At 45.7% G+C, this 25,614-nt stretch overlaps 1 protein-coding gene across 2 annotated transcripts in view; it reads left to right on the top strand.

Moving 5' to 3' along the window:
• pkn1a (protein kinase N1a) overlaps positions 1–25,614 on the top strand; it is a 185,862-nt gene that overhangs the window by 50,005 nt on the left and 110,243 nt on the right. For both annotated transcript variants that reach the window (XM_085971468.1, XM_085971466.1), the window contains exons 4-7: positions 8,317–8,530; positions 14,965–15,165; positions 16,543–16,652; positions 22,267–22,410. In XM_085971468.1, the coding sequence (XP_085827594.1) occupies positions 8,317–8,530; positions 14,965–15,165; positions 16,543–16,652; positions 22,267–22,410 (669 nt within the window). The remainder of the gene's footprint in view (positions 1–8,316; positions 8,531–14,964; positions 15,166–16,542; positions 16,653–22,266; positions 22,411–25,614) is intronic.

Genomic DNA, 25,614 nt, shown 5'->3' with positions numbered 1-25,614 from the left:
ACTCCTCCTGGTACTGCTCAGCTGTAACAGCTTTAAGATTACAATCCTTGCTGAGCCTGCGAAGTTTTTGAAGGAATTCGTCAAGTGATTCCCCGGGTTGTTGTTGACCTGTGGCCAGTAGATGCCGAGCAAAAATTTCATTTGGGGACTTGACATATAGCTGCTGTAGTATTTGGATAGCGGCGTCATAGTCTACACAATCTTCGATATAATCAAACACATGAGGGGATACATAATTAGCAAGCATTCGTAACTTGTTAGGAACATTCTCACCACACTCCTCAAGGAAGTTGTTAAAGGTACGACACCAGTGTTTCCATACCTTAGCGGCTGTAAGTGAATTCGGGTCCAGGTCGAGACGGGCGGGTCTGAGTAGTTTCTCCATGATGGATCGATTACTTGTCCGAGTTCCCTTCTACAGTTCGAGTCGTAGCTGGCTGTTCCCGAATCACCCAAAGTGTGGAGTCGATATCAAGTTGATAAAATTGACGTAATAAAACTCACTACACACTTGGTTTGAGTATAAAGCAAGGCTTTAATCAACTTGTTTCAGAACATGGAGGTCTAGTTGTACTTCACTAATTCCTGTCTTACAAAATGTCCCTGGAAAGCTGGGCCCACGCCCGAGTATTTATACTCCTTGGACGGCGCCACCAGCTGGCCGTCCAGCGTTATTTCACGAGTAGTTTCTTGATGAATGAGAGATTTATAACAGTCTTTCCTGTTTTTCCCTTTTTACCCTTCGTTTCGTTTTACACGATAACCTGAACAGATAGAACACCATCATTAATTGCACAATCATCAATACATGTGAGGCAATTCTGATCCAAGGAGGATTTTCAATATTAAACCCAATGTCCCACCAAGGTGGGATGGTCATTTCTCTGATCCCCTCTCGCGTTTCTCTGTTTTCCTGCTGGAGAGTGTAGTAATGTTTCTGGGAAAGCTCCACTTCCTATACCACTTTTGTCAAGTGTTCAGGTAATGGCGGGATATCATACCCAAAATGTAATACATAATCTTCTCGTAATTCCTGTCCCTCAATCTCATTACCCTCCCCCAGTATCTTCTTTAGCTGATCCCGTAAGATATTGACCTGCGTTTGCAGCTGGGCATCATCTCTACTATTGACCAGTGACGTCCCCGTATTAAACACCGTGGCCACGTCATTGATCAATCCCCTCTTCTGTCTGCCCAAACCGGTGTGACTGTTGTCAGCTCGTTTATACAAATCCTTCCGACTTTCTTCCCCATAGTTCAACTCGTAGAATTGCCGGAACATTTCTTTTAATAGTTTCTCGTACAATTTTTCCGTTTCAGCTGGGCACCACCGGGGCAGCCGTACCTTTGTCAAATTAAGGATAACAGAGGCTACCTCGTAATGCACGTCATGGTACAACACCTTCCCTGTTGGAATCAGTACTAACCCATTCCTAGGTCCGGGTGTCATTATGGGGCACTTAACCTCTTTATCCCGTGTCTTTGGGGCTGATGGTAGGGGCTTCTTATCGTGCGCTACTAGTTCAGTAGCATTGACTGCGTTTGGAGGATCTGGGACCACACACGAATCCAGCATTCTTGTCATTGCTGTTTAAAAGTGATGGACACCCCTTTCTGCATTTACGTTCCGATCCTCCCACACACACACAAACCCCTTGTTCCTCCTTCCACCACTTGTCCCAACATAATTTTACATCCCCCTTTGTCCCCACAATCGATCTGTACGAGTCGTTTCCCAATCTGTGGATTCATTACCCTTTGCCTTGTCTGCTTTCCGTAGCCACCACCACCATCCCACGGAGATCCTTCCCCAGCATTCTAGGCACACTTGCCTTCCCTCGTTCACCAGTACCTTTTTGGTGGTGATATTTAATTTGGGGCAGGGCACTGATGCTTCACCGAATTTGTAACCAGTGTAATTGGAATATTTAGTGGAATTTGACCCCAACCAACCCGGCCATACTCCCTCATGGAAGTATGTAGCTATCCCGTCAGTTCCCCGTGCTCTACCTCCCTGTGTTACGGTGGGCCCGGCTCCTCCCATGTAAGTAAACTACATCTCGATGTCGCCTCGTTCCATCTGTCCTGATCTGATCAGGATTACCAACAGGCCCAGCCACAGAGTGCATTCCATCCTGCGACCTCCGTTCAACTCGCCCCTGCAAATAAAAGAAAAGAAAAATAGCAACGCTCTGTGAGAGGTCTTCCCTCCACAGGTCAGACTTCGGTTATATATATTTATACATGCTGTGATTGCTGCAATCACCGTGTCCCTTTTTCCTGACTGTCCGGTTGGGACCTCTTGCGGCTCAGGGGCGGTGTGCGAGGAGGCGTCCAAGGCACCCTAGGTCGAGGTGTTCGACTACTCCGTCTCACTGCTCCGCTCTCTGGGTTTTCGTCATCATCCCACAACATGGGAGAAAAACTTCCATTGGTCAAACTCATGATCGTTCCCTGGGCTCTAGTTCGTTTTATTCCCCTTTTCCCGGGGTCATAGAGTTTACATTGATTGATGTGACACCACTTTGTCTGTTTTGGCAGCTGCACTGTGTAAACCATAGGGCTTGCCTTGTCCACTATACTGTACGGCCCCATGTACATACCCGGGCATAATTTCTCACCATGACCTGGTCCCCTACCTTCCACTCCTGTACTTTCTAACAGCACTCTATTCTTCTGGTGCTGGCTTCCCATGTTATTTGCAGCTTCCCATTGTACTGTCCTCAAGGTCTCATACAGGTCTTTATGCAGATGATACAAAGATGGGACGGAAAGTTGTGAGTGAGGAGGACATAAAAAACCTGCAAGGGGACATAGACAGGCTAAGTAAGTGGGCAGAGATTTGGCAGATGGAATACAATACTGGAAAGTGTGAGGTTATGCACTTTGGCAGGAAAAATCATAGAGCAAGTTATTATCTTAATGGCAAGAAACTGGAAAGTACTGTAGTACAAAGGGATCTGGGGGTCCTGGTGCACGAAACTCAAAAAGTTAGTATGCAGGTGCAGCAAGTGATTAAGAAGGCCAATGGAATGTTGGCTTTTATTGCTAGGGGGATGGAATATAAAAACAGGGAGGTATTGCTGCAGTTGTACAAGGTATTGGTGAGACCGCACCTGGAATACTGCATACAGTTTTGGTGTCCATACTTAAGAAAAGACATACTTGCTCTCGAGTCAGTACAAAGAAGGTTCACTCGGTTAATCCCGGGGATGAGGGGGTGGTCGTATGAGGAGAGGTTGAGTAGATTGGGACTCTACTCATTGGAGTTCAGAAGAATGAGAGGCGATCTTATTGAAACATATAAGATTGTGAAGGGGCTTGATCGGGTGGATGCGGTGAGGATGTTCCCAATGATGGGTGAAACTAGAACTAGGGGGCATAATCTTAAAATAAGGGGCTGCTCTTTCAAAACTGAGATGAGGAGAAACTTCTTCACTCAGAGGGTGGTAGGTTTGTGGAATTTGCTGCCCCAGAAAGCTGTGGAAGCTACATCATTAAATAAATTTAAAACAGAAATAGATAGTTTCCTAGAAGTAAAGGGAATTAAGGGTTACGGGGAGCAGGCAGGAAATTGGACATGAGTCTAGGTTCGGAATGGTCATGGCCCTGTGGGTAGTGGAGTGGGCCCAGGGGCCGTGTAGCCTTGTTCTGCTCCTACTGTGTTCTAATTCTGTGTTAGATTTCAGGAGATGGTTTTATTCCTGTTCCTGGCTGGGGTGGAGATCGCCTTTACAGAAGGTAAGTACTGTAGAAAATATAGGGACAGAGTGATCTCCTGGAAGAATTTCGATCGCCTAGATGGGTCGGAGAGGAATTTCCCAGATTTTTTTCTCCCAAATTGGCCATTGGGCCTTTATCTGGTTTTTCGCCTCTCCCGGGAGATCACATGGGTTCGGGTAGATGCAGAGTGATAGAAGATTTGAGGTTCGGATCAGATCAGCCATGATCTTATTGAATGGTGGAGCAGGCTCGAGGGGCCAATTGGCCTACTCCTGCTCCTATTTCTTATGTTCTTATGACCTCCCTGGTTTGAGCTTCGGTCAGGACCGGTACCAACACGTGAGTCGGGGCCCTCATCGCCCTACTCATAGAGAGTGTTCCGTGCTTTTGGAGAGGCTGGCCCTGATATTCCTGAGAACTAGAGGGAGGACCTCGTCCCATTTCTTTGGGTACCCCCCCCTAACTCCTTCCTAAGCCTTTCCTTTAAGGTCCGGTTCATCCTTTCCACTATTCCCGATGATTGGAGGTTGTGGGCCACATGCCATTTTCCCTGTAGCCCTATAAGTGGTCTGCATGACTTGTCCTGTGAAATGGCTCCCCTGATCTGATTCCACTACCTGGGGCAATCCCCATCGGGAGAACACGTCCCTTACTAGGATCTTAGCCGTGTTTAACGCTGTGGCTGTTCGACAAGGGAAGGCCTCAACCCACTTAGAGAAAACGTCCACCAACACCAGACAATACTTGTTGCCTGCTTTTGTGGTGGGCAGGGGCCCAATGAAGTCTATTTGTATAGAACGCCATGGTCCCTCTACCCTCCCAACATGTCCCAATGGTGCCTTTCTACGGTGGGGGTCTGGATTATTTGCAGTGCACACTAGGCACTCACTGCAATATTCCTTCACCTCTTCCCTGAGATGAGGCCACCAACCCACCTCTTCCACGTTCTTCCAGGTATTTTCCGGTCCTGGATGTCCAGCTCCCGGACCCCCGTGAGCTAGCTGTATAAATTCCTCTTGGTACTGTGTGGGCACGATCCACCTTTCCCCTTTAAACAACATCCCCTCTTTGACCACTATATCTGCTGCTCCAAAAGGAGCCTCCATTGGTTCCCCTTCTACCCTTTACTTAATCACGGTTTTTAAAACCGCATCTTGTGCTTGAACCTGGGTCAGGCCTGGGGGCAACTTCACCTCCTGTGGGCCCTCCATATCCCTTATGGCCGCGATCTGTCCAGATCGGTACGGGTCCCAAAATACTCCCTCCCTGGCCCCTTTTTTGCCAACTCGTCGGCCTTCTGGTTACCTTTCCATTTAGACTGGGTTTTTGAGTGCGCCTTTACTTTTTCAATGTAATGCTCCCCTTTATTGCCCGTAACGCCCAGGATTGTGTTCAGCAGTGGGGCGATTACTAACGGTTTCCCGTCGGCGGACTTGAATTCTCGTCTAGCCCATATTGCCAGATACTCAGTGCAAGAATTGCACATGAACATCGAGCCTGAGCATATTGTGTAGAGGGTTGGGAATTCCTCGGGATGTGTGACCACATAAGCTACAGCCGCCAGCTCAGCCTGCTGTGCGCTCAGTGTGCTGGGGAGTTTGATGGCTTTCTCTATCCCAGCCCCGGGTCATAAATTCCACACCCTGTCCTACGCTCTCCATTTGTCACCGAGCCGGACCCATCCACATATATATCTCTCCCTGTCGGATGTCGACCGGCCTGGAATTCCACGTCTACATCCATGCACAAGTGATTCGTCCCTGGATAAATCATGTTCAAGGCCAGCTTAGGTTCCGCCAATCTTTCCACCCTCAGGTTCATCTGGGAGAGTAGCAATGTCCAGTGGGCAATACGACTGCTACTCACTGTCCCATCTTTTATCCTCCCGTCCAATAGCATCTGTGTCAGGGTATGACATGACCCCGTAAATAATTGAAAACATTTGACGGCTCAATAGCTCGCCAAAAGGTGTCTTTCACAGTTGGAGTAACCCCTCTCCACATCTGTCAGGACTCGGGAGGCATAAGCCACTGGCCTCAACTTGTCATGTCGTTCTTGGAGCAACACTGCACTCAAGCTATCCCCAGTAGCTGCTACCTCCAGATAAAAATCTTTGTTCCCGTTTATTGCTCCTAGTGCGGGTGCAGTTTGTAAATTTTCCTTACAACTCTCATCCCATTCCCATCCTACTCCTTTCCTAAGGAGTCTAAGCAAAGGGGCTGCCATGGCTGGATAGCCTTCAATAAAATCCCTGCAATACCCTGTCATACCAGGAAAAGATCTCACCTCAGTTACACTCTTTGGAGCGGGTAGTTCCTGTACTGCCCTCCCCTTTGCCTCATCTATAGCCCTTTCCTCTGCCCTAATCGTCAATCCTAAGAATTTCACCTCCTGTCCTATTTGGGCTTTCTTGGGGTACTCTAAGGTGTTTCTAGCTGTTTCTTCCTGCGCTTTTCTTTTCTGCCTTTCACAAATCTTCTGTCAGCCGGTTCACTCCGGCCTCTCTCTCTCTTGCCCTACTTTCTGATTCCTGTTTCTCTTTTTCCTAAACGCTCAACTTTCTCCGTGAGCATATGAATTTGCTTCTGCATACATATTAGCCAAATCGCCTCTTCCTTCGATTTCTTATGTATACTACTACACGTCAACACTACCGCTTTCTCATACGGTCTGTCAGAGTGTAACATTTCCCGCACCCAGTGCTCGGAAATGTTTACTTTCCAAAACATGTTCGAGGATATCCTATCCTCCATCGCGGGTTTCTTGCACTTAACCCTGTCCATAATTTTGTTCTAAACCTTGACGTCCTGTCGTGGTCGCCAAGATTCTGTAAGAGGTTTTCTCCGTTACACACAGTTCTTAAACGTCAGGATTTATAAGAACAAAATACACACGGCCCAGGGTTTTGACTCAACCTTTCACAGAATCACAGAAACCCCACAGTGCAGATAGAGGCCATTTCGGCCCATCGAGCCTGCACCGACGCATATCCCACCCGATCCCCGTAACCCCACGTATTTAATCCCCCTAACACTAAGGGTCAATTTATCATAGCCAATCAACCTAACCCGCACATCTTTGGTCTGTGGGAGGAAACCGGAGCACCCGGAGAAAACCCACGCAAACACGGGGAGAATGTGCAAACTCCACACAGACAGTCGCCCGAGGCTGGATTCGAACCCGGGTCTCTGGCGCTGTGAGGCAACAGTGCTAACCACTGTGCCACCTTTGATTGGTTTGTTTATTGAACACACACACAATTACTTCTCCAGTATAAATCCCTGCAATTTATATCAGGCTAATAACCCCAAAATACAAACCCCTACGCAAGGGTCATTTGCATCGACACAGTATGACACAATTAAACCCGTCCGCGATTTGACTGTTACATATAAAGTTACCCAGACTCAATCACAAAACCCTTATTGTGATCCAACTGAAACTTACTGAAACTCAATCATAAAAGCCCCCTCTATGATTTGGCTGAAACATACAATCCCCACTCTCGATCGACTGTCTCTTGGAGTTGATTGTCGGCCCGAATCTTTCTGTTCGCTGCTCTGCCGTCGGCTTCCACCCACGATGTCTTCGAAGTGATCTCACTTTAAACCACAACCAACCTTCAGTATTTCCTGGCCCCCTCTGAACATACGATGGCCATATCAGAACGTGTGAATTCTTCCTGGGATTGTCCATTGATTTGAGAGATCTTTTTGACAATGCAACCCTCCCAAAATGACTGCATGTGCGAAGTTGTTGGTCTCTGTTAGCATTCGTATTCAAAAGATTCAAGGCCCGGCCCATTGTCTAGGCCTGCACTGAAACTGGTTATTCGGGGGCCATGGTCTAAGTTGGACAATGTAACCCCTTAAGGTACATGAAGATGCGAATGTTCTTGTATCTTCCTATATTAGATTGTCTGTGATCCAGTCTCTTGAAGGTTCGTAGTTTCGGCTGCAATGTTTGAATTAACCCTTTATTGCCCAGCTCTTTTTTGCGGGCTGTGCACTTCTGGGTTTTTATCTTTCATAGTCCAATATTTTCACCGTTGGGGGGAGGAATCGATCCTACAGGTATCTCGCCCAAGTGAGCCGAAGCACTGGCGTGTTGGCAGGCTGTTTGACCATGGGACATCACCAGTACTGATTCAGTCCTCACCAGTTCTCTATACTTCGAGCGTGAGTTGCTGTGTAATAGTTGTATGTGGAGCCCTGGTTGATTTTTGCCTCTTTAATCCAGGGATTTTGAGACAGTTGTAGCATCTAGACTGCCACTCCACACGGTATCAGCTAACTTGAGCACTAATTCAGAGATGAGAGACCAGAAAAACTTTTTGTAGGAACAGAGACGGTTAAGGGGAGATCAGATGAAGGCGTTCAAAGGCATTATGGGCTGAATGGCCTTTTTGGTGCTCTAGAATTCAATGATTCTATAGTCATGGGTGGGACCATGTATGGTTCAGCTACTCACTGTGTAGCCATTGAGATAGGTCATGCAATTCTGGTTTGTATGTAACTTTTTTTTTAAACTAGCTTGAAGTAATATATTATATTACATTATATATCCAAAAAATCTATTTGTTTTTAATCTTAGGCTCAATCCAGGTTGAATGAGTCGAGTGAGAAGGTGGACCTGTTAAAGCATTCTCTAGAGCTGAGATTAAATGAGCTGCCAGAGGATCATCCCAAAGGCTGTATCATTAAAGAGGAACTTGTTATGGCATGCTCTCCAGCATTCAGCAATCGGAACAGCACTTCTTACCAACAGAACCAGTACAGCACGCTCTACAAGCCTTCACCACTGACGGGTATGCAGTCTTTTCTAATTCATTCTTGGGATGTGGGTGTCGCTGGCAAACCCGGCAATTATTGTCCATTCCTAGTTGCCCTGAAGGCATTAAGAATCAACCACATAGCGTGACACTGGAGTCACATGTAGGCCAGACTGGGTAGAGCTGGCAGGTTTCCTTCCTTGGAGGACATTAGTGAACCAGTTTGGTTTTTGAAACAATCCAGACTACAGTTTTCAATGGGCCAGATTCTACTCCCAGCGGTGAACGAATGGCGCCAGCCCATCATTCCACTTGCACTTACCCATAGACTTTCTGTGGGATTTTACACTGGAACTTACTGTACATTCGGGATCCAAAAAAGTGCAGCGCCCTCTACAGAGCATCTGGGACCTGTGTGAACAGGGCCAGCAACTGTGTATCTCCTTAACCAATCAGATTGAAGAATTGTGAATGAGCAACGCAGAGTCTGAACCGGGAAGTGTCAGTTAGAATATTCACAGAAATCACAGAAACCCCACAGTGCAGATAGAGGCCATTTCGGCCCATCGAGCCTGCACCGACACATATCCCACCCGATCCCCGTAACCCCATGTATTTAATCCCCTTAACACTAAGGGTTAATTTATCATAGCCAATCAACCTAACCCGCACATCTTTGGACTGTGGGAGGAAACGAGCACCCGGAGGAAACCCACGCAAACACGGGGAGAATGTGCAAACTCCACACAGTGGAATTCAAAGTGAAATAAACAGAGGGAAAGAAGGACTGGATTAAGAGAGAGAGAGAGAGAGAGAGAGAGAGAGAGAAAAGAGAGATGGAAAGAAAAAGTAAACAAAAAGATTTTTTTTTTATAGTCTCCAACAATAATTAAAATCTGAAGGAATGAGACTCCACACTTGTAAATGTTAATTTTCAGTGCCAGAGAGGTTGTTTGGCAGTAATTATGACTTGCCACGTCAGGGTACTGAGTTTGGATGATCAGCCATGATCTCATTGAATGGCGGAGCAGGCTCGAGGGGCCGAATGGCCTACTCCTCCTCCTATCTTCTATGTTTCTATGTTTAAAAGGGCATTTACACTGGAATGGACGAGCCCTAACTTTTTCTGGCGAGTTTAGTTGCTATCTCCGAGGTAGGTACAGCAACTTCACGCTGTTCAACGTATTTGAATAGTGAGTAAGACGGCGAGATACTGTTATCGTGCAGCTTTTGGAGGAGCTGAATTTCTGAGTTTAACTGCGCAGGGTGCAGTTGCTGGAGGTTGCTGTCCGATTTCCATATAACTAACAGTGAGCGCTGTGAGCCTCACCATTATCTCTACCGCAACCTCCGGCCCAATCAGCTGCATGTATGTTTCATGTTGTATAAACACTAACAAAAATTAAATTCTGCATGCTAGTGTGAATATTGTAAAATCAACTAGGAGATGGAACAAAGTTACTTTGTTTATAGTACAGTACTCTCTGCATAAATTGAAGCAGTTTAGGTTTTTTTCTGCACAAACATGTCCTAAAATCCCACAGCAGAAATGTAATCCCGCAGTCCGCGATTAGCTGGATCTTTTGGGGTAAGAGATTCTACAAAAACATAATTTTTTTTTAAATTTAGGGAAGTGCTGGGATTATCACCAAAATATCGATATCTCTGCAATAAACCACAGTATAATGTATCCTACTAATATCCTTGTACATTTTCCTGAAAAGGGCACTGCAGAAATCTGAAGAATGTGATTTGGGATTTTATGGACCGAGTGTTACCAGTGGCCAATCCATGCCGACACTGAGCTGCCATTCCTAGCACACTGATGTAGACTGCACCGTTTCCAAGTTTGTGACTCACAGTACATGCTGAACGGGATTTCTTTTTTGTTCACGGCATGTGGGCGTCGCTGGCAAGGCCAGCATTTATTGCCCTAGTTGCCCTTGAATGACTTGCTAGGCCTTTTCAGGGGGCAGTCAACCATATTGCTGGGTCTGGAGTCATGTATAGGCCAGACCTGGTGAGGACAGCAGATTTCCTTCCCTAAAGGACATTAGTGAACCAGATGGGTTTTTACGACAATCCGATAGTTTCATGGTCACCATTACTGATACTAACTTTTTATTCCAGATTTATTTAATTAACTGAATTTAAATTCCCCAGCTGCCGTGGTGGGATTTGAACTCACGTCTCTGGATCATGAGTCTAAGTGCTCTGGATTACTAGTCCAGTAACTTTAACGCTATGCTACAGTTCCCTATGATGGTGGTTCCCTGGTGACTCAGTTACCTCTGGAGTCCCCCAAGGATCTATCCTTGCCCTCCTCCTATTTCTCATCTACGTGCTGCCCCTCAGCGACATCGTCTGAAAACGCATCAGTTTCCACATGTGTGCTGACGATACCCAGCTCTACCTCACCACCACCTCTCTCGCCCCCTCCACTGCCGCTGGTTTGTCGCACTGCTTGTCCGACATCCAGTATTGGAAGAGCAGAAATTTCCTCCAACAAATATTGGGAAGACCAAAGCTATTGTCTTCGGTCCCACCACAAACTCCATTCCATAGCCACCGAATCCGTCCCGCTTCCTGGCCACTGTCTGAGGCTGAGCCAGGCTGTTCGTCACCTCTGCGACCTATTTGACCCTGAGCTGAGCTAACAACACCATACCTGTCTGTTGGGGAACTGTTCGCCCGCTGGTAATTAACCATTCGGAGTCCGGGGTTTCACTAGAGTAGAATAGCCTTTATTACAAGTTAACAGGGGAGACACTCATCCGGGGACAAATGCTCCATGAACACAGTTTCCCTTCAGGTTTTGTACAACCTGTGGCATAGTGGTGCCATGTGCAAAACATATGTTTTGGGTGGAAAACGGTTCATAATGAGTGCAATGCCCCTGTGCCAGGTGCATAACAGGTCCTTGATGGACATCTCCGGGCGTTCGGCCAACTTTCTTATCACCACATTTCTGTTGAGTCTTACAGCGTGTTCTCTTATATTCAACAGTTCCTTTGTTCTGTGTTACTGGCAATACTTATATGTATTGTGCATATTAGCACAAAGTTGTTAACCCTTTAGTTCCCTTAGTGTCCAATTTTACCGCCTTTCACTATCCATCACCAAGACCGCCTACTTCCATCTCCGTAATATCACCCGTCTCCACTCCTGCCTCAGCCCATCTGCTGCTGAAACCCTCATCCATGCTTTTGTTACCTCCAGACTCGACTATTCTAATGCTCTCTTGGCCAGCCTCTCGACTTCCACCCTCCATAAATTTCAGCTCATAAAAAACTCTGCTGCCCATATCCCAACTCGCACCAAGTCTCGTTCCCCCATCACCCCTGTGCTCGCTGGCCTACATCGGCTTAAATTTAAAATTCTCATCCTTGTTTTCAAATCTCTCCATGGCCTTGCCCCACCCAATCTCTGTAAACTCCTCCAGCCCCTCGACCCTCAGGGATATCTGCGATCTTCCAATTTTGGCCTCCTTGGCCACCCTCGATTTCCATCGCCCCACCATTGGCAGCCGTGCTTTCAGTTGCCGAGGCCCTAAGCTCTGGAATGCTTCCCTAAACCTCTCCGCCTCTCTCCCCTCCTTGAAGGTACTCCTTAAAACCTACCCCCACCTGCCCTAATATCTCTTTGTGGCTTGGTGTCAAATTTTGTCTGGTAATGCTCCTGTGAAGCACTTTGGGACGTTTTACTACGTTAAAGGCACTATATAAATACAACAAATTAATAACAAATAATAGCCAGTCCAAATTTATCACAGTATCAATATGTTTGGAGTAGAGATCGAAAGGGACTAGGAACAATCAAAGGTGAAAACTGGAAGAGGGCTAATTTTAGTGTTAAAGTTGGCTCCAAACTTGTATAGACCTCGGTGTGTGTGAAGGGAAGGCTCTTTGGTTCTGGGACTGTTTTGGACCGATTCCAGGCCAAATTTGGATCATTGCGAGGAATTTAGTGGGCTTAATGACCAAGACAGGAGGCAGTCGCGATAGGGCACAAATTTAAGATTGTTACAAAAAGAATTGTAAGAGAGGGTAGAAAAAGTTTTTTTTTTACAGAGATGATTAGATGTAAATTCTCTACCATAAACTATTGAAAAGTGTCTATAAATTATATTAATAGGGATTAGATAGTTACCTGAAAAAGTGGAACATCAGGTATTAGACTGGGTGGTTCTTGGAGAAACCACGGGCTCAGATTTGATGGGCAACGACGTTTCTGTGCTTCGTTTAGCCCATTATGGCCCAGAATTTGCGGTTGTAATGACAGCGAAACTGTCAGCGCTCGCCGTCATTACTGTGTAAAACTAACAGCAACTTTTGGCATCCGCACATGCGCAGTTAAATGTGGAAATCCGGATGTTGCTGTTCCACAGGGTGCACGGTTGCAGACTTTGCAGGTGCAATCAACATAGAATCTGTGATTTGATGTGAACTTCAACTTTTTACGCACTATTCTCGCTGTAAAAACCATTGAAAATGTTAAGCCTTGTTGAATGGGGTGTAACTGAGTTTTTAATGCCGTACTAAGTCGTAATTACTGCAGAACAACCTTTCTGGCCCTGAAAACCTAATTTTACAAGTGTGGAGTGTCATTCCCAACAGAATAACATTTAAAAATTCCATGATTTTTAAAATAATAAAAGTTTGTTTGACATTTCATCTTCTACCTTAATCTCAAGTATGTCCCAATCTTTATTTCGATTTTTGTAAAATGATTAAAAAGTGAATTATAATCTGTACCTTTTACTTCCTGATTTACGGTCTATGAGAATTCTTCAAACTGATTGGCTGATCAGCCTGCCTGATGGCCTCTCTGTTGCTGGATGTCACAGATCCCCTATAGATGGTACTAGATTTAAAGTCACGTCGGAATAGAGGAAATCGACGCTCTGGAGCCCACTGAATCTTCATGGGCAGCTCTATCCGAGGTCAGCGACGAGCGCCGTCCCGTCACTGCTGACCGTAAAATCCGGGCCAATGATTCTGTTTCTGAAATATATTCTGTTAATCTCAAAGATGTTGCTATCCACTTCTAATCAGGATACCATTTGTAACCATTTCAGTGGAAATCATTCATTTTCCTGCAGTCGTTCTGAAATGGTGAGTTGACAAATTGCTTTTGGAAGATCGGAAGCTGGAGGGATTGGGTCTTGCAGGATTTAAAAGATTACTGACATTTATGGTGACCTAGAGACTGTTTCTCAGGCCCACTTCCCTTATTCACAGTAAAAATCTTGTACAGATATTGGTTATCATGTTGTCTCACAGGTGCACATGGACAAGGTGGGTTTGGTAAGGGAATAGGAATCATAGATTCAAGTAGAATTTCATCCCAGCAGTATTGTCTCTTGGAATGCTCAGGATACCTTTAAATGTTCCTACATCAGCTGCCAGTTCAGGACTACACAGCTTGTACAGATTGACACAGAATGATACAGCAAGAAGGAGGCCATTCTGCCCATCGTGCCTGTGCCGGCTCTTTGAAAGAGCTACCCAATTAGTCCTACTCCCCTGCTCTTTTCCCGTAGCCCTGCAAATGTTTTCTTTTTATTATTTATCCAATTCCCTTTTGAAAGTTGCTGTTGAATCTGCTTCCACCGCCCTTTCAGGCAGCGCATTCCAGATGACATCAACTTGCTGTGTTTTTTTTTAAAGTCTCTTCACCCCACAACCGCCCGCCCCGCCCCCCCCCCCCCCCGGCTTATTTGCCAATTATTTTAATTCTGTGTCCTCTGGTTACCGACCCTCCTGCCAGTGGAAACATGAACATGCTCTGTACTGAACATGGGTATTGAAGAGCAACACCAAACAGTGAGTTCTCAATCTTCCCTTGGGTTTGAGAAGTGGAGTTGAGGTGCTTCCTCACAAAGCAGTAGTTAATTCAGAAGGCAAACCCAGCCGGGTGTTTCTCTGGAATTTTGCACCAGATGGCTACGTGGTGTGATTGTAAAGTAAGGTGAATGATGGTGTGCGGTAATGACAAGGCTAAAAAGACAGGGAAAATACTCAAAGAAGAGTACGGTGGCATAGTGGTTAGCACTGTTGCCTCACAGCGCCAGGGACCCGGGTTCAAATCCGGCCTCGGGTGACTGTCTGTGTGGAGTTTGCACATTCTCCCCGTGTTTGCGTGGGTTTCCTCCGGGTGCTCCGGTTTCCTCCCACAGTCCAAAGATGTGCGGGTTAGGTTGATTGGCTATGATAAAAATGGACCCTTAGTGTTAGGGGGATTAAATACGTGGGGTGGGTGGGATAGGGTGGGATATGTGTTGGTGTAGGGGTTATGGGGATTGGGTGGGATATGTGTCGGTGCAGGCTCGATGGGCCGAAATGGCCTCTATCTGCACTGTGGGGTTTCTGTGATTCTGTGAAGAGGGACAATAAGCAAGAATTGTGCATGTCTAATTGAGATGGGCACGCCGATGGGACGTTTTGCTGTTTACGGTTTGTTTATTTCAGGCACGCTGGAGGTCCGAATTGCTGGCTGTACGGGACTTTTGGAGTCGGTTCCAGGGCGATCTCGTGGGTCTGGTATTCCTCTGCCTGCATACAGCCCCAACGAAAGTAGGAGTTCTTTCATGAGCAGGACCAGCAGAGGTCTGTATGGAAGGAGTGGCAGTGGCAGTGGCCGTAACTTCATCAAAACTGAAGAGTTGTCCAGTTGAGTGCATTAAACAGAGATTCTGTGTCTTTGGGTAGATTGCTTAGCTGTGAGATTCCGAATTAGCCAAGGGATCGCCTCTTGTTCAGTTGAAACTATTAGTAGATGCGTGAGCTCTAAATCTCCCTTGATGACTCTTCTCGGAAAGAAAAAAAGTCGGCCCATATTAGTTGAACAACTGAAATATTTTTTCCATTTATTTAATTTTTTTTTCTCTCTTCCACATGGCAGCTGTCTTTCATTCTGCCAGTGTCATTTACACTTCATCTAGAGCCATCTTTTGTTTCTTAACTTGTCCCATTACCATCTCCTTTTGCCTTGCACCATCTCTTAATCTCTCACAATCTCTCCTGCCTTCCATCCTATCACAGACCTTCCCTTTTGTTCTTTCCTCCCCTCCCCCCTTTCCCCGCCCCTACACTTGCTTAAAAACCTGTTCCATCTCCAGCTTTTTCCAGTTCTGACGAAGGGTCATCGACCTGAAACGTTAACTCTGTTTCTCTCTCCATAGATGCTGAGTATTTCCAGCATTTTCTGTTTTTATTTCAGATTTCCAGCATCCGCAGTATTTTGCTTTTGAAATATTCCTGTGTCACTATGTGACCTCTGTTGTTTGTATCACAAGTTTTGTCAGATGTACTGTGAAATGAAGTCCGATTTTGAAAGCTGTGTTATCAGATGGTCGTGAGTACACCTTCTGATGAAGGTGAATGTTAGCTGCTACCCCTTCCCTGTAATCTGGGAGTGGGCACTTGGGAGTGGGCTGTCAATTCCAACACAAATGGTATTGGATGCCCAGCGTTCCCTCATGGAAGATAGTTTGTCCGACTGTCAACTTCCTTCATCTCTTGGACAGGAAAAGTCAAGAGTGCTTCCCTCTCTGTTTCCTCAGCATAATTCAGCATGGTGATATTGACAGTGGCCGCAGAAAGCTGTGTAGCCCCTGCTATCGCAGATCATTGTCTATATGCAGCTGAGCTTAACTGATTTTGAACCGATTTATTCATTAGATATTGCAGCTCATCATTGAATTATGGTTCTGTGTACTGAAATTTCTATTAATTGTGAATTTATATGTAAAATTTTGATAAACAAAAGAGAAATTTCTACTAATTGTTTGCAAATTATCTTGTTACTTTGAAATGTGAGGATTTTTCTCCATTTCCTCTGGTGGCACAGTTGGATGGTGCTATCTACTACCTATCCTCAGGGTTCTCTGTTCCATCAAATGGTCGCGGAGCTGCTGGTTGGCATGGTGCTATTTCACTTGGTCTCAATACATTTGGGAACAGAAAAATCCAGGATTCACCGTAGATATTTACTGCAACGAGCTGATCATTGTGATAACCTCTGTCCTTCCACGTTTTGTTCTCCAGATGATGTGAGTGCTGTCCTGAAGCTTGATAACACAGTCGTTGGACAGACTGCATGGAGAGCAACAGGTGAACAGTCGTGGAATCAGAGCTTCGCCGTGGAGCTGGAGCGCGTGAGTACAGTGGGTCAACAGCGGCAGTCCACATAGCCATGATTCCCACAGATCCTTTTCAGACGGGGTGGGGAGGGAGAGTTTGGGGGTTGTTTAAAGGGGGAGGGGTAGATTTAGAGGGGGAGGGGGCTGTACTTCCAGAGGAATACTTGAGGATAAGACCGGAAGAAGAGTGTTTTATGGCCGAGTATTCTTTAAATAGGTTGCTGAATGAGAACATGGAGAAGTCATTTAATCGCAGTCCCTATTTGGGGGTGTTTTAATGCAGTTTTCCTGCTTGCTCGGTTTATATGAAGAATTTTCAAGTAACGGTGATACAGAGGCGGGCTGCAGAAGGTGAATTTTTAAGATGAGTTTTACGATTCTGTTGATGTTACATTGGATGTTTGGGAGATTATAGGCACTGGAAAAGATTGAATCAAGAACATGGTCAGTGCGCAAGTTTGCTGTTTAACTCCAAGGTTCCTTACAGGGGGTATCTTGTTGCCCACACCTCCCAGAAGTTGCTCTGCATGCAGTCACTTCAGTACAAATTGTAAACCTCCCAACTTCAAGCAGGACCCGCCTGTCTATGACGAGGATGCATTTCAGTGGCCTATTGAGTATATTTACTCCGTGCCAGAAAGCAGCAGCTGCTTTGACACTCAGTCGCACTTTGATACACATTGCCAAATACCCAGGTTTCCAGTTGTATATCAGACAATGCATTCAGTACTTCCTAGGGCAGAGATAATTAGTTGGTCATTTTTCTGCTGCTGCGGATTTGTGGGAGGGAGTGGAGCGCTTGCCGTACTCTCCAGTGGTGGTTGTATGTTTTCTCTGTGGTGAAAGGTCGATGAGTCAACAGTCTTTGTGTGTCGGGTCAGGTTACAGAGCAGCAGGATACAGATAGCCTGTTAGCTGGAGGGATCCCAGAAGGAGAGAATCGGAAACAGTGTGGGGAGAATGAAACATAATTGATCCATGCATCATGTATTAACATAAGTCTGGGTTATTGTCACACCTGAGCCTTTTGACACCATTGCTCCTCATCCGAACATTGCAGGAACTGGGAAATACTACTCCGTAGCGGATGAATTGCTGCGGGAAGCTATGATTAATGTGTTGGATTTTGTCGATTTTGGTTACCAGGTAAATAATTGGTTTTGATGACTTGGCTATGTAGCAGATGCTGGCTGAAGAACAAGTAGAAATGACTTAGCATCACCTGATTAATTGATAAAGTTCCGCAAGGTTAATGCAATGGGTATCCTGTGTAAAACTTGGAGTTCGCTAAGGAAGTGATTGCAAGAGAGAAAGCAGGAGGTACTAGTTTGGGGAATAATGTCGAGCTAGGCAAATATACTGAGTGGTGTACCTCAGGAATCAGTACTGAGGGGATATAATGAATGGGGTGCCCCAAGGATTGGTACTGGGGGTAAGTAAGGAATGGGGTGTCCCAGAGATCAGTGTTGGGGAATGTACTGTGTGTGGTACCTCAGGGATCAGTGCTAGGGAATGTAAAGAAAGAAAGACTTGCATTTATATAGTGCCTTTCATGACCTCAGGACGTTCCAAAGCACATTACAGCCAATGAAGTACTTTTGAAGTTGTAATGTAGGGAACAGAGCAGCCAATTTGTGCAGAGCAAGGTCCCAGAAACAGCAACGTGATAATGACTGGATACTCGGTTTTATTGATGTTGGTTGAGGGATAAAAATGGCCACAGCACCGAGGAGAACTCTCATCCTCTTCTTCGAAATAGTGCCATGGGATCTTTTACATCCACCTGAGAGGGCAGACTCATTTGAAAGACGGCACCTCTGTCAGTGCAGCACTCCCTCAGTACTGCACTGGAGTCTCAGCCTAGATATTGTGCTCAAGTCTCGGGAGAGGGTCTTGCACCCACAACCTCTGACTCCAAGGTTACAGTGCTACCAATGTGTGGGGTACCCCAGGGATCAGTGCTACCAATGTGTGGGGTACCCCAGGGATCAGTGCTGGGGCATGTAGTGTGTGGGGTACCCCAGGGCTCAGTACTCAGGCATGTAGTGTGTGGGGTACCCTAGGGATTGGCGCTGGGGGGAAAGTACTGTGTAGGGTACCCCAGGGATCAGTGCTGGGGGATGTAGTGTGTGGGATACCCCAGGGATCAGTACTCGGGCATGTAGTGTGTGGGATACCCCAGGGATCAGTACTGGGGGATGTAGTGTGTGGGATACCCCAGGGATCAGTACTCGGGCATGTAGTGTGTGGGATACCCCAGGGATCAGTACTGGGGGATGTAGTGTGTGGGATACCCCAGGGATCAGTACTCGGGCATGTAGTGTGTGGGATACCCCAGGGATCAGTACTGGGGGATGTAGTGTGTGGGGTACCCCAGGGATCATTGCTGGGGCCCTTGATGCTTTTCATCTACATCAAGGACCTGGACTTAGAATCACAATGTAAGTTAGTCATATTCACAGATGGTACTAAACTGGGTTGAAAGGGGTAGTAGAGTATGAAGAAGCAGCCAAGGAAATGCAGAGTGATTTGTACAACATTTGTAAACTGGCAGAACTGTAGGAGAAGAAATTCAATATAGGTAGGAGCAAGATCTTACACAGTGGAAGAAACAATGAAGAACTTATTGTTGGTGTCAAACTAGCTGAGAAGGGCAAGAATGAAAGATGGAGTGATAGTGGGCTCAGCACTGACTATGTCTAATCCTTGCCCAGCAGCAATTAAAAAGTAAACAGAAAGTTATATCGCCAAATCAATAAAGTGCATGTCTGAGGTATAGTGCTCTAGTCAGGCTGCGACTTGAATACTGGGGACCAGAACTGAACCAAGACACGAGGGAACATCCAGGTCCTGGAAGCTGCATCTAGTACTGGGAAATGAACAGAGCAGATAAGAGGTGTAAGCTTAGGTGAGCAGCTAGGCAATAGTGATCACAATATAATAAAGTTTAAAATAATCATTGAGAGAGACATAAGACAAAGACCAAAGTAATAGATTGGAAAAAATCCAATTATGAGCAGATGAGGATGGAGCTAGGGAAGGTAAACTGATTGACAGACAAAGAGAATTAAAATATTAAAATAGTGATCAATAGATTTCAGGAGAAATATATTCCGCTAAACAACGAGAACAAACTAGGCAATAATAAAACACCAGGTATGAATAAAGAGATGAAGATAAATGTGAAAAAGCAGACTTTCTGAGTAGTACATAGAAGAAAAAGGAGAGGATGACGAAAGGGAGTTCGAAGAGGTTTGGAAATGAGTCAAAAAATCAATTAAGACGGCAAAGAGGAATTTCTAAATTAAATTATCAAAGAATATAAAAAGAAATAGTGAAGTATTCTACTGACACTTAAATAACACAAGGAAAATTAAGATGGGATAGCACCACTAAGATAAACTCAGGTAATGAAAGTGAAATGGCAGAAATATTGAATAATTACTTTGCCTCAGTATTTACCAGGGAGACTAACAAGGTGGACATAACATTAGAGGACGATATCAAGACATTTATGATAGAAAGGGGGAGAGATCATCGAATCATACAGCACAGAAGGAGACCATTCGGCCCATTGTGCCTGTGCCGGCTCTTTGAAAGCTCTCCAATTAGTCCCACTCCCCTGCCCTTTCCCTGTAGCCCTGCATATTTTCCCTTCAAGTACTTATCTAATTCCCTTTTGAAAGTTACTATCAAATCTGCTTCCACCGCCCTTTCAGGCAGCGCATTCCAGATCATCATAACTCGCTGTGTAAAAAATTTTCTCCTCATCTCGCCTCTGGTTCTTTTGCCAATTACAGGAAACTTTTTTTTTATCCGGCACAGACGGGACCGACGTGGTGCCGGTTCATCAAAAATTCCGGATAACCGAACGCTATAGTAAAAGATACGGAGCTGAGAGCTCCGTATAAAGCAACAAACCCTGTTGCTTCAAAACAGTGGCCACAAGTTGCAAGCGTCTCTGTAGCTTAGCAACAGCTGCAGCCACACCCTTGCACAGCAACACATGGAGGAAAGCAAGTAATAAAAGTTACCTGAACCTACTCCTGAATTTTGCAGGTTAACCGACATTTCCGGTTATTTAGGTGCCGGTTAATCGAAAGTTTCCTGTACCTCAAATCTGTGTCCTTTGGTTACCGACCCTTCTGCCAGTGGAAACAGTTTCTCCTTATTTACTCAATCAAAACCCTTCATGCTTTTGAACACTTCTATTAAATCTCCCCGTAACCATATCTGCTCTAAGGAGAACAACCTCACCTTCTCCAGTCTCTCCACGTAACTGAAGTCCCTCATCCCTGGTACCATTCTAGTAAATCTCCTCTGCGCCCTCTGCAAGGGCTTGACGGCCTTCCAAAAGTGTGGTGCCCAGAATTTGATACAATATTTTAGCTCGGGCCGAACCAGTGATTGACAAAGGTATCATTCTATTCTGTTTATAAAGTCAAGGAAAATGTATGCTTTTTTTGACAAAGGGTTTTCACCCGAAACGTTGACTCTATTTTCTCTCCACGGATGTTGCCTGGCCTGCTGAGTTTTTCCAGCATTTTCTGTTGTTTTATGCTTTTTTTTTTAGCAGACTTCTCAACTTGTCCTGCCACTTTCAAAGATTTGTGTACGTGCACCCCTAGGTCTCTCTGTTCCTGCACCCCTTTAAAATTGCACCATTTAGTTTATATTGCCTCTCCTCATTCTTCCTGTCAAATCATTGATAAACTAGACAAACTTAGAGAGGATAAAACCCCTGCTCCAGGTCGATTGCATCCGCGCATACTCGAAGACGTTAGGGAACTGATTACATATTCCTAAAAGTTCAATAGAGAGGGGAATAGTGCCAGAGGACTGGTGGCCAGCTAATGTTATACTTAGATTTAAAAGGAAGAACAAATCCAGGGCACTATAGACCAGTCAGGTTAAAGTCAGTGGTAGGAAAGACACTGGGATCTTTACTCAAAGGCGTAATAGAAAAATATTTAAATACTGAGGATATAATAAAGAATAGTTAGCACAGATTTCAAAAGGAAGATCATGCTTGACCAACCTTATTGAATTCTTTGAAGAAGTAACAAAGAGTAGACAAGGGTAATGTAGCAGATGTAATATACATGGACTTTCAAAAGGCCTTTGATAAGGTACCGTATAGTAGACTCAACTAAGGTCAGAGCATATGGAGTCAGGGGACAAGTAGTGGAATGGATAGCAAGCTTGCTGTAAAACAGGGAGTAGGGGTTAAAGGCAGATACTCAGGCTGGTGGAAAGTGGGTAGTGGTGTTCCACATGATCAGTGCTGGGACCACTGTTGTTTACCATTTACATAATTGATTTGGACTCTGAAATCGGAAGGTTTATATCAAAATGTGTGGACGCTTTAGTGCAACTGTATGAGGATGAGGAGTGTTAGGTGCAAACTTCTCAAAGGCAAGTTCAGGACTGATGTGTGGAATCCCTCCTTTGCACAGAGTTGACTGATAGGAAATATCTGCATGTGGGGGAGTGGAGATAAAATTCTCGTCATTCAAGGGGCAGTTAAATGGTGTGATGGAGGAAATCGTAGGTTTCTAGGAATGGGCTTTTCTCTATACGCGCCTGGAAGTTTTAATTTTAATTTTTAAAATGTTTTTTTACGTTGCAGTCTCGGGAATTAGAGATCAGTGTTTACTGGCGGGACTGGCGTTCCCTCTGTGCCTTAAAATATCTCAAGCTGGAAGACTTCCTGGATAATCAACGGCATGAAATTCACCTGGATTTGGAGCCTCAGGGAGTGCTCCTGGCAGAGGTACACACCAGGCTCTGGTGCCACTTGTATCATTTTTACTATTGCTGGCTTTTAGAAACATGGTAGGAATAAAACTATTTTCCATCATATTTTACTTATATTTTGTTGCCCTATTACTCCTCGCTCCTTGGTTTAGTTCCTCCTCTCCCCGCGCCGCTCACACACAAAACGCATGAGGTGCACACAAAGTAAAGAGCAGAGGATTACAAAACACTCTGGGTGATATGTACGTGGGCCTGTGTGAATATAATTAGTTGACTTCCTGGGACTTTGCCCACTTGGGAGTAAAGCCAAATTTAGATCATGCAGGATGAGAGAGTCCGTAATTGGACCCGGGAAGGAGGGGAGAGGTGGGGGTGAGGTAAGGACGATGGGGCAAGGTGGGCAGGAGAGGCAAGAGAGGGGTGGTAGCAACGTTCCCGCTAAGCTGCGCGGCCGCCTGGAGGTCACGCGCAGGCCGCTCACTGGCTTTTACATGGCAGAAACCACACAAACGTGAACATTTGAATGGGCCGTGTAGCCAGTTAAAGGGACCGCGCACGACAAAAAGAGGGAACATTAGTGGTGGGGGCAAAGGCATGGTAACCGTGCACAGTTTTGGTTTCCTTACCTAAGGAAGGATATACTTGCCTTGGAAGGAGTGCAACGAAGGTTCACCAGACTGGTTCCTGGGATGGGGGGATTGTCCTATGAGGAGAGATTGAGTAGACGAGGCCTATATTCTCTAGAGTTTACAGGAATGAGAGGTGATCTCATTGAAACGTATACAATTCCTAAGGGGCTTGACAGAGTAGATGTTGGGAGAATGTTTCCCCTGGCTGGGGAGTCTAGAACTAGGGGGGTCATAGTCTCAGAATAAAGGGTCGGCCAATTAGGACTGAGATGAGAAATTTATTCACTCATAGGGTGGTGAATCTTTGGAATTCTCTACCCCAGAGGGCTGTGGATGCTCAGTCGTTGAGTATATTCAAGACGGAGATCGAGAGATTCTTGGGCACTAAGGCTGTCTAGGAATAAGAACATAAGAACATAAGAAATAGGAGCAGGAGTAGGCCAATCGGCCCCTCGAGCCTGCTCCGCCATTCAATAAGATCATGGCTGATCTGATCCTAACCGCCAATCCACTATCACAGAACTATCTCCTGAATCTAACAGAATTAGACACCGAAATAGGAGCAGGATCAGGCTACACGGCCCCTGGGCCCGCTCCGCTACCCACAGGGCCATGTCCGATCCGAACCTAGACTCATGTCCAAATTCCTGCCAGCTCCCCGTAACCCTTAATTCCCTGGAGATATGGAGATCGGGCGGGAAAGTGGAGATGAGGTGGAAGATCAGGCTCGAAGGGCTGAATAGCCTACTATTCTTGTGTTTTTATCTAAGAGGGAGGAGGAAAGGGGTGGGACTTGTGTTGGAAAAGCCTTCATTTCCCCAACACACCATTTTGTGGTCTCACTTTGGGGAGATGATGTGGCCTAAGCTTCCTCATCAGGCCCCCATTTCAGTCTCGTGTCTGAGGGGGCAGCTAAATGGCCAGTGAGGAGGCGTCCCTCCATGCACTGTTTGTTCCAGTGGGGATGGAGTCTGTTCGCTCAGCGGTGGCAGGGTTGTGTTAGGAGAGGTCAGACTTGCGTTAGTTACAGGGGGGGTGATGAATGTAGTCAGATGCTAGAGGTTTGCTCATGCTAGCCTGGTGACTGAGCATTTGGTAAATATCCTGGATTTCCATTTAAGCTCTTGAGATTGTAAATGAGGAAAGACTTGGTTCTAAATAATGGTGTGCACCGTGTCTTGCAGAGCCACCTGGTGCCCGGTGTGTGGAAGTACATGAGGATTAGTGAGCTTCCAGTCCGGGTATTCTGCTTAACATCACTGACCATTTACAGCTAAGAGGGTTTTCCCATTGACAAGACCTGACTTAAGATCTTTCATGTATTTTCAGACAGGATGTTGCCACCTACTCAGCATTTTTAATATGTGCGCACTATCACACAGTGATATTGTGTCGAATGGGAAAAGCTAAACACCTAAGGCTTTAAATTCACCCGAGTTCAGATTTTATTTTCCCTCTACCATTCCTGAAGAAGTGGTTGGGTACAGACCCAGCCTCGTTCCATGATACTGTGAACCAGGCACTGGGGACAGTGTGAGGGCTGCTTGGGTAAACAGGCCATTATTATTAGTAGAAGATTCACTTGATCACCTCCTCCAAATGGAGGTTGAATGGTTTAGGGAGTGTTACTGAGTACACAGGGCAGAACATAAGAAATAGGAGCATGAGTAGGCCATTTGGCCCCTCGAGCCTGCTCCGCCATTCAATGAGATCATGGCTGATCTCCAATCTCAACTCCACTTTCCTGCACTATCCCCATATCCCTCGATTCCCTTAATATCCAAAAATCTATCGATCTCTGCCTTGAATATACTCAACGACTGAGCCTCCACACCCCCCTGGGGTAGAGAAGTAAAGATTCACCACCCTCTGAGGTAAGAAATTTCTCCTCATCTCAGTTCCAAATGGCTGACCCATGGCAGAAAGCTCCAGCTTTGGCCCCTGGTCTGTGGTGAGTTAATTGGTCTCCACTAGGGTGGTGGTAAGACCAGTGCAATAGATCACTGCAGCCCTGGGCTAGGGAGCAGAAAAATCTGTCCGATTCATACTGATGATAGGTGAGTGTGTCTGGATGTGCCTGTGCCTGTGCACGTGTTTGTGTGGAAATGCCTGTGCACGTGTGTGTGTTGGTGTATATACATGTGTGTATGGATGTATGTGTGTGCTGGGATTGGGCTTGACGGTGATGTCAACCATGGTAAAATATTCTGCCAAGCCTCACTGTCGAGCTCAGATGTTAAAATGACCAGTGTTGGGCAGGCTGCTAGTGTCTGCAACACTGCAAAAGTCACCGACATCAAGAGAGATTGGAAGAAAACTGGGAGGGGGAATAAATACCTGCATGCGATGAAGCCGTATTCTTTGACACCATGTCCCAATTTTTTTTTTGTGCTCATAAAGACTTGGCAGATTCAGTGTCAGCATCCAGCAGTCCTGGCTCGGAGGTCTCGCATAGCCAGATAGAGTGTAAAGCTCCCTCACCAGCTATAATTATGTGGCATTATTTTGCTTTCGCCACACACCAATCGATGACAGTATCACTCGGACAGAGACTCGGGCATGAGTGACATTGCCAGTTGGTGTTGAATTAA

This window comes from Somniosus microcephalus, chromosome 31 (assembly GCF_052327205.1).
Source record: "Somniosus microcephalus isolate GS21.2 chromosome 31, FLI_Smic_1.0, whole genome shotgun sequence".
In the NCBI taxonomy this organism is placed as follows: domain Eukaryota; kingdom Metazoa; phylum Chordata; class Chondrichthyes; order Squaliformes; family Somniosidae; genus Somniosus; species Somniosus microcephalus.
Note: the sequence above shows the minus strand (reverse complement) of the source record. Positions and strands in the feature narration are given on the sequence as shown.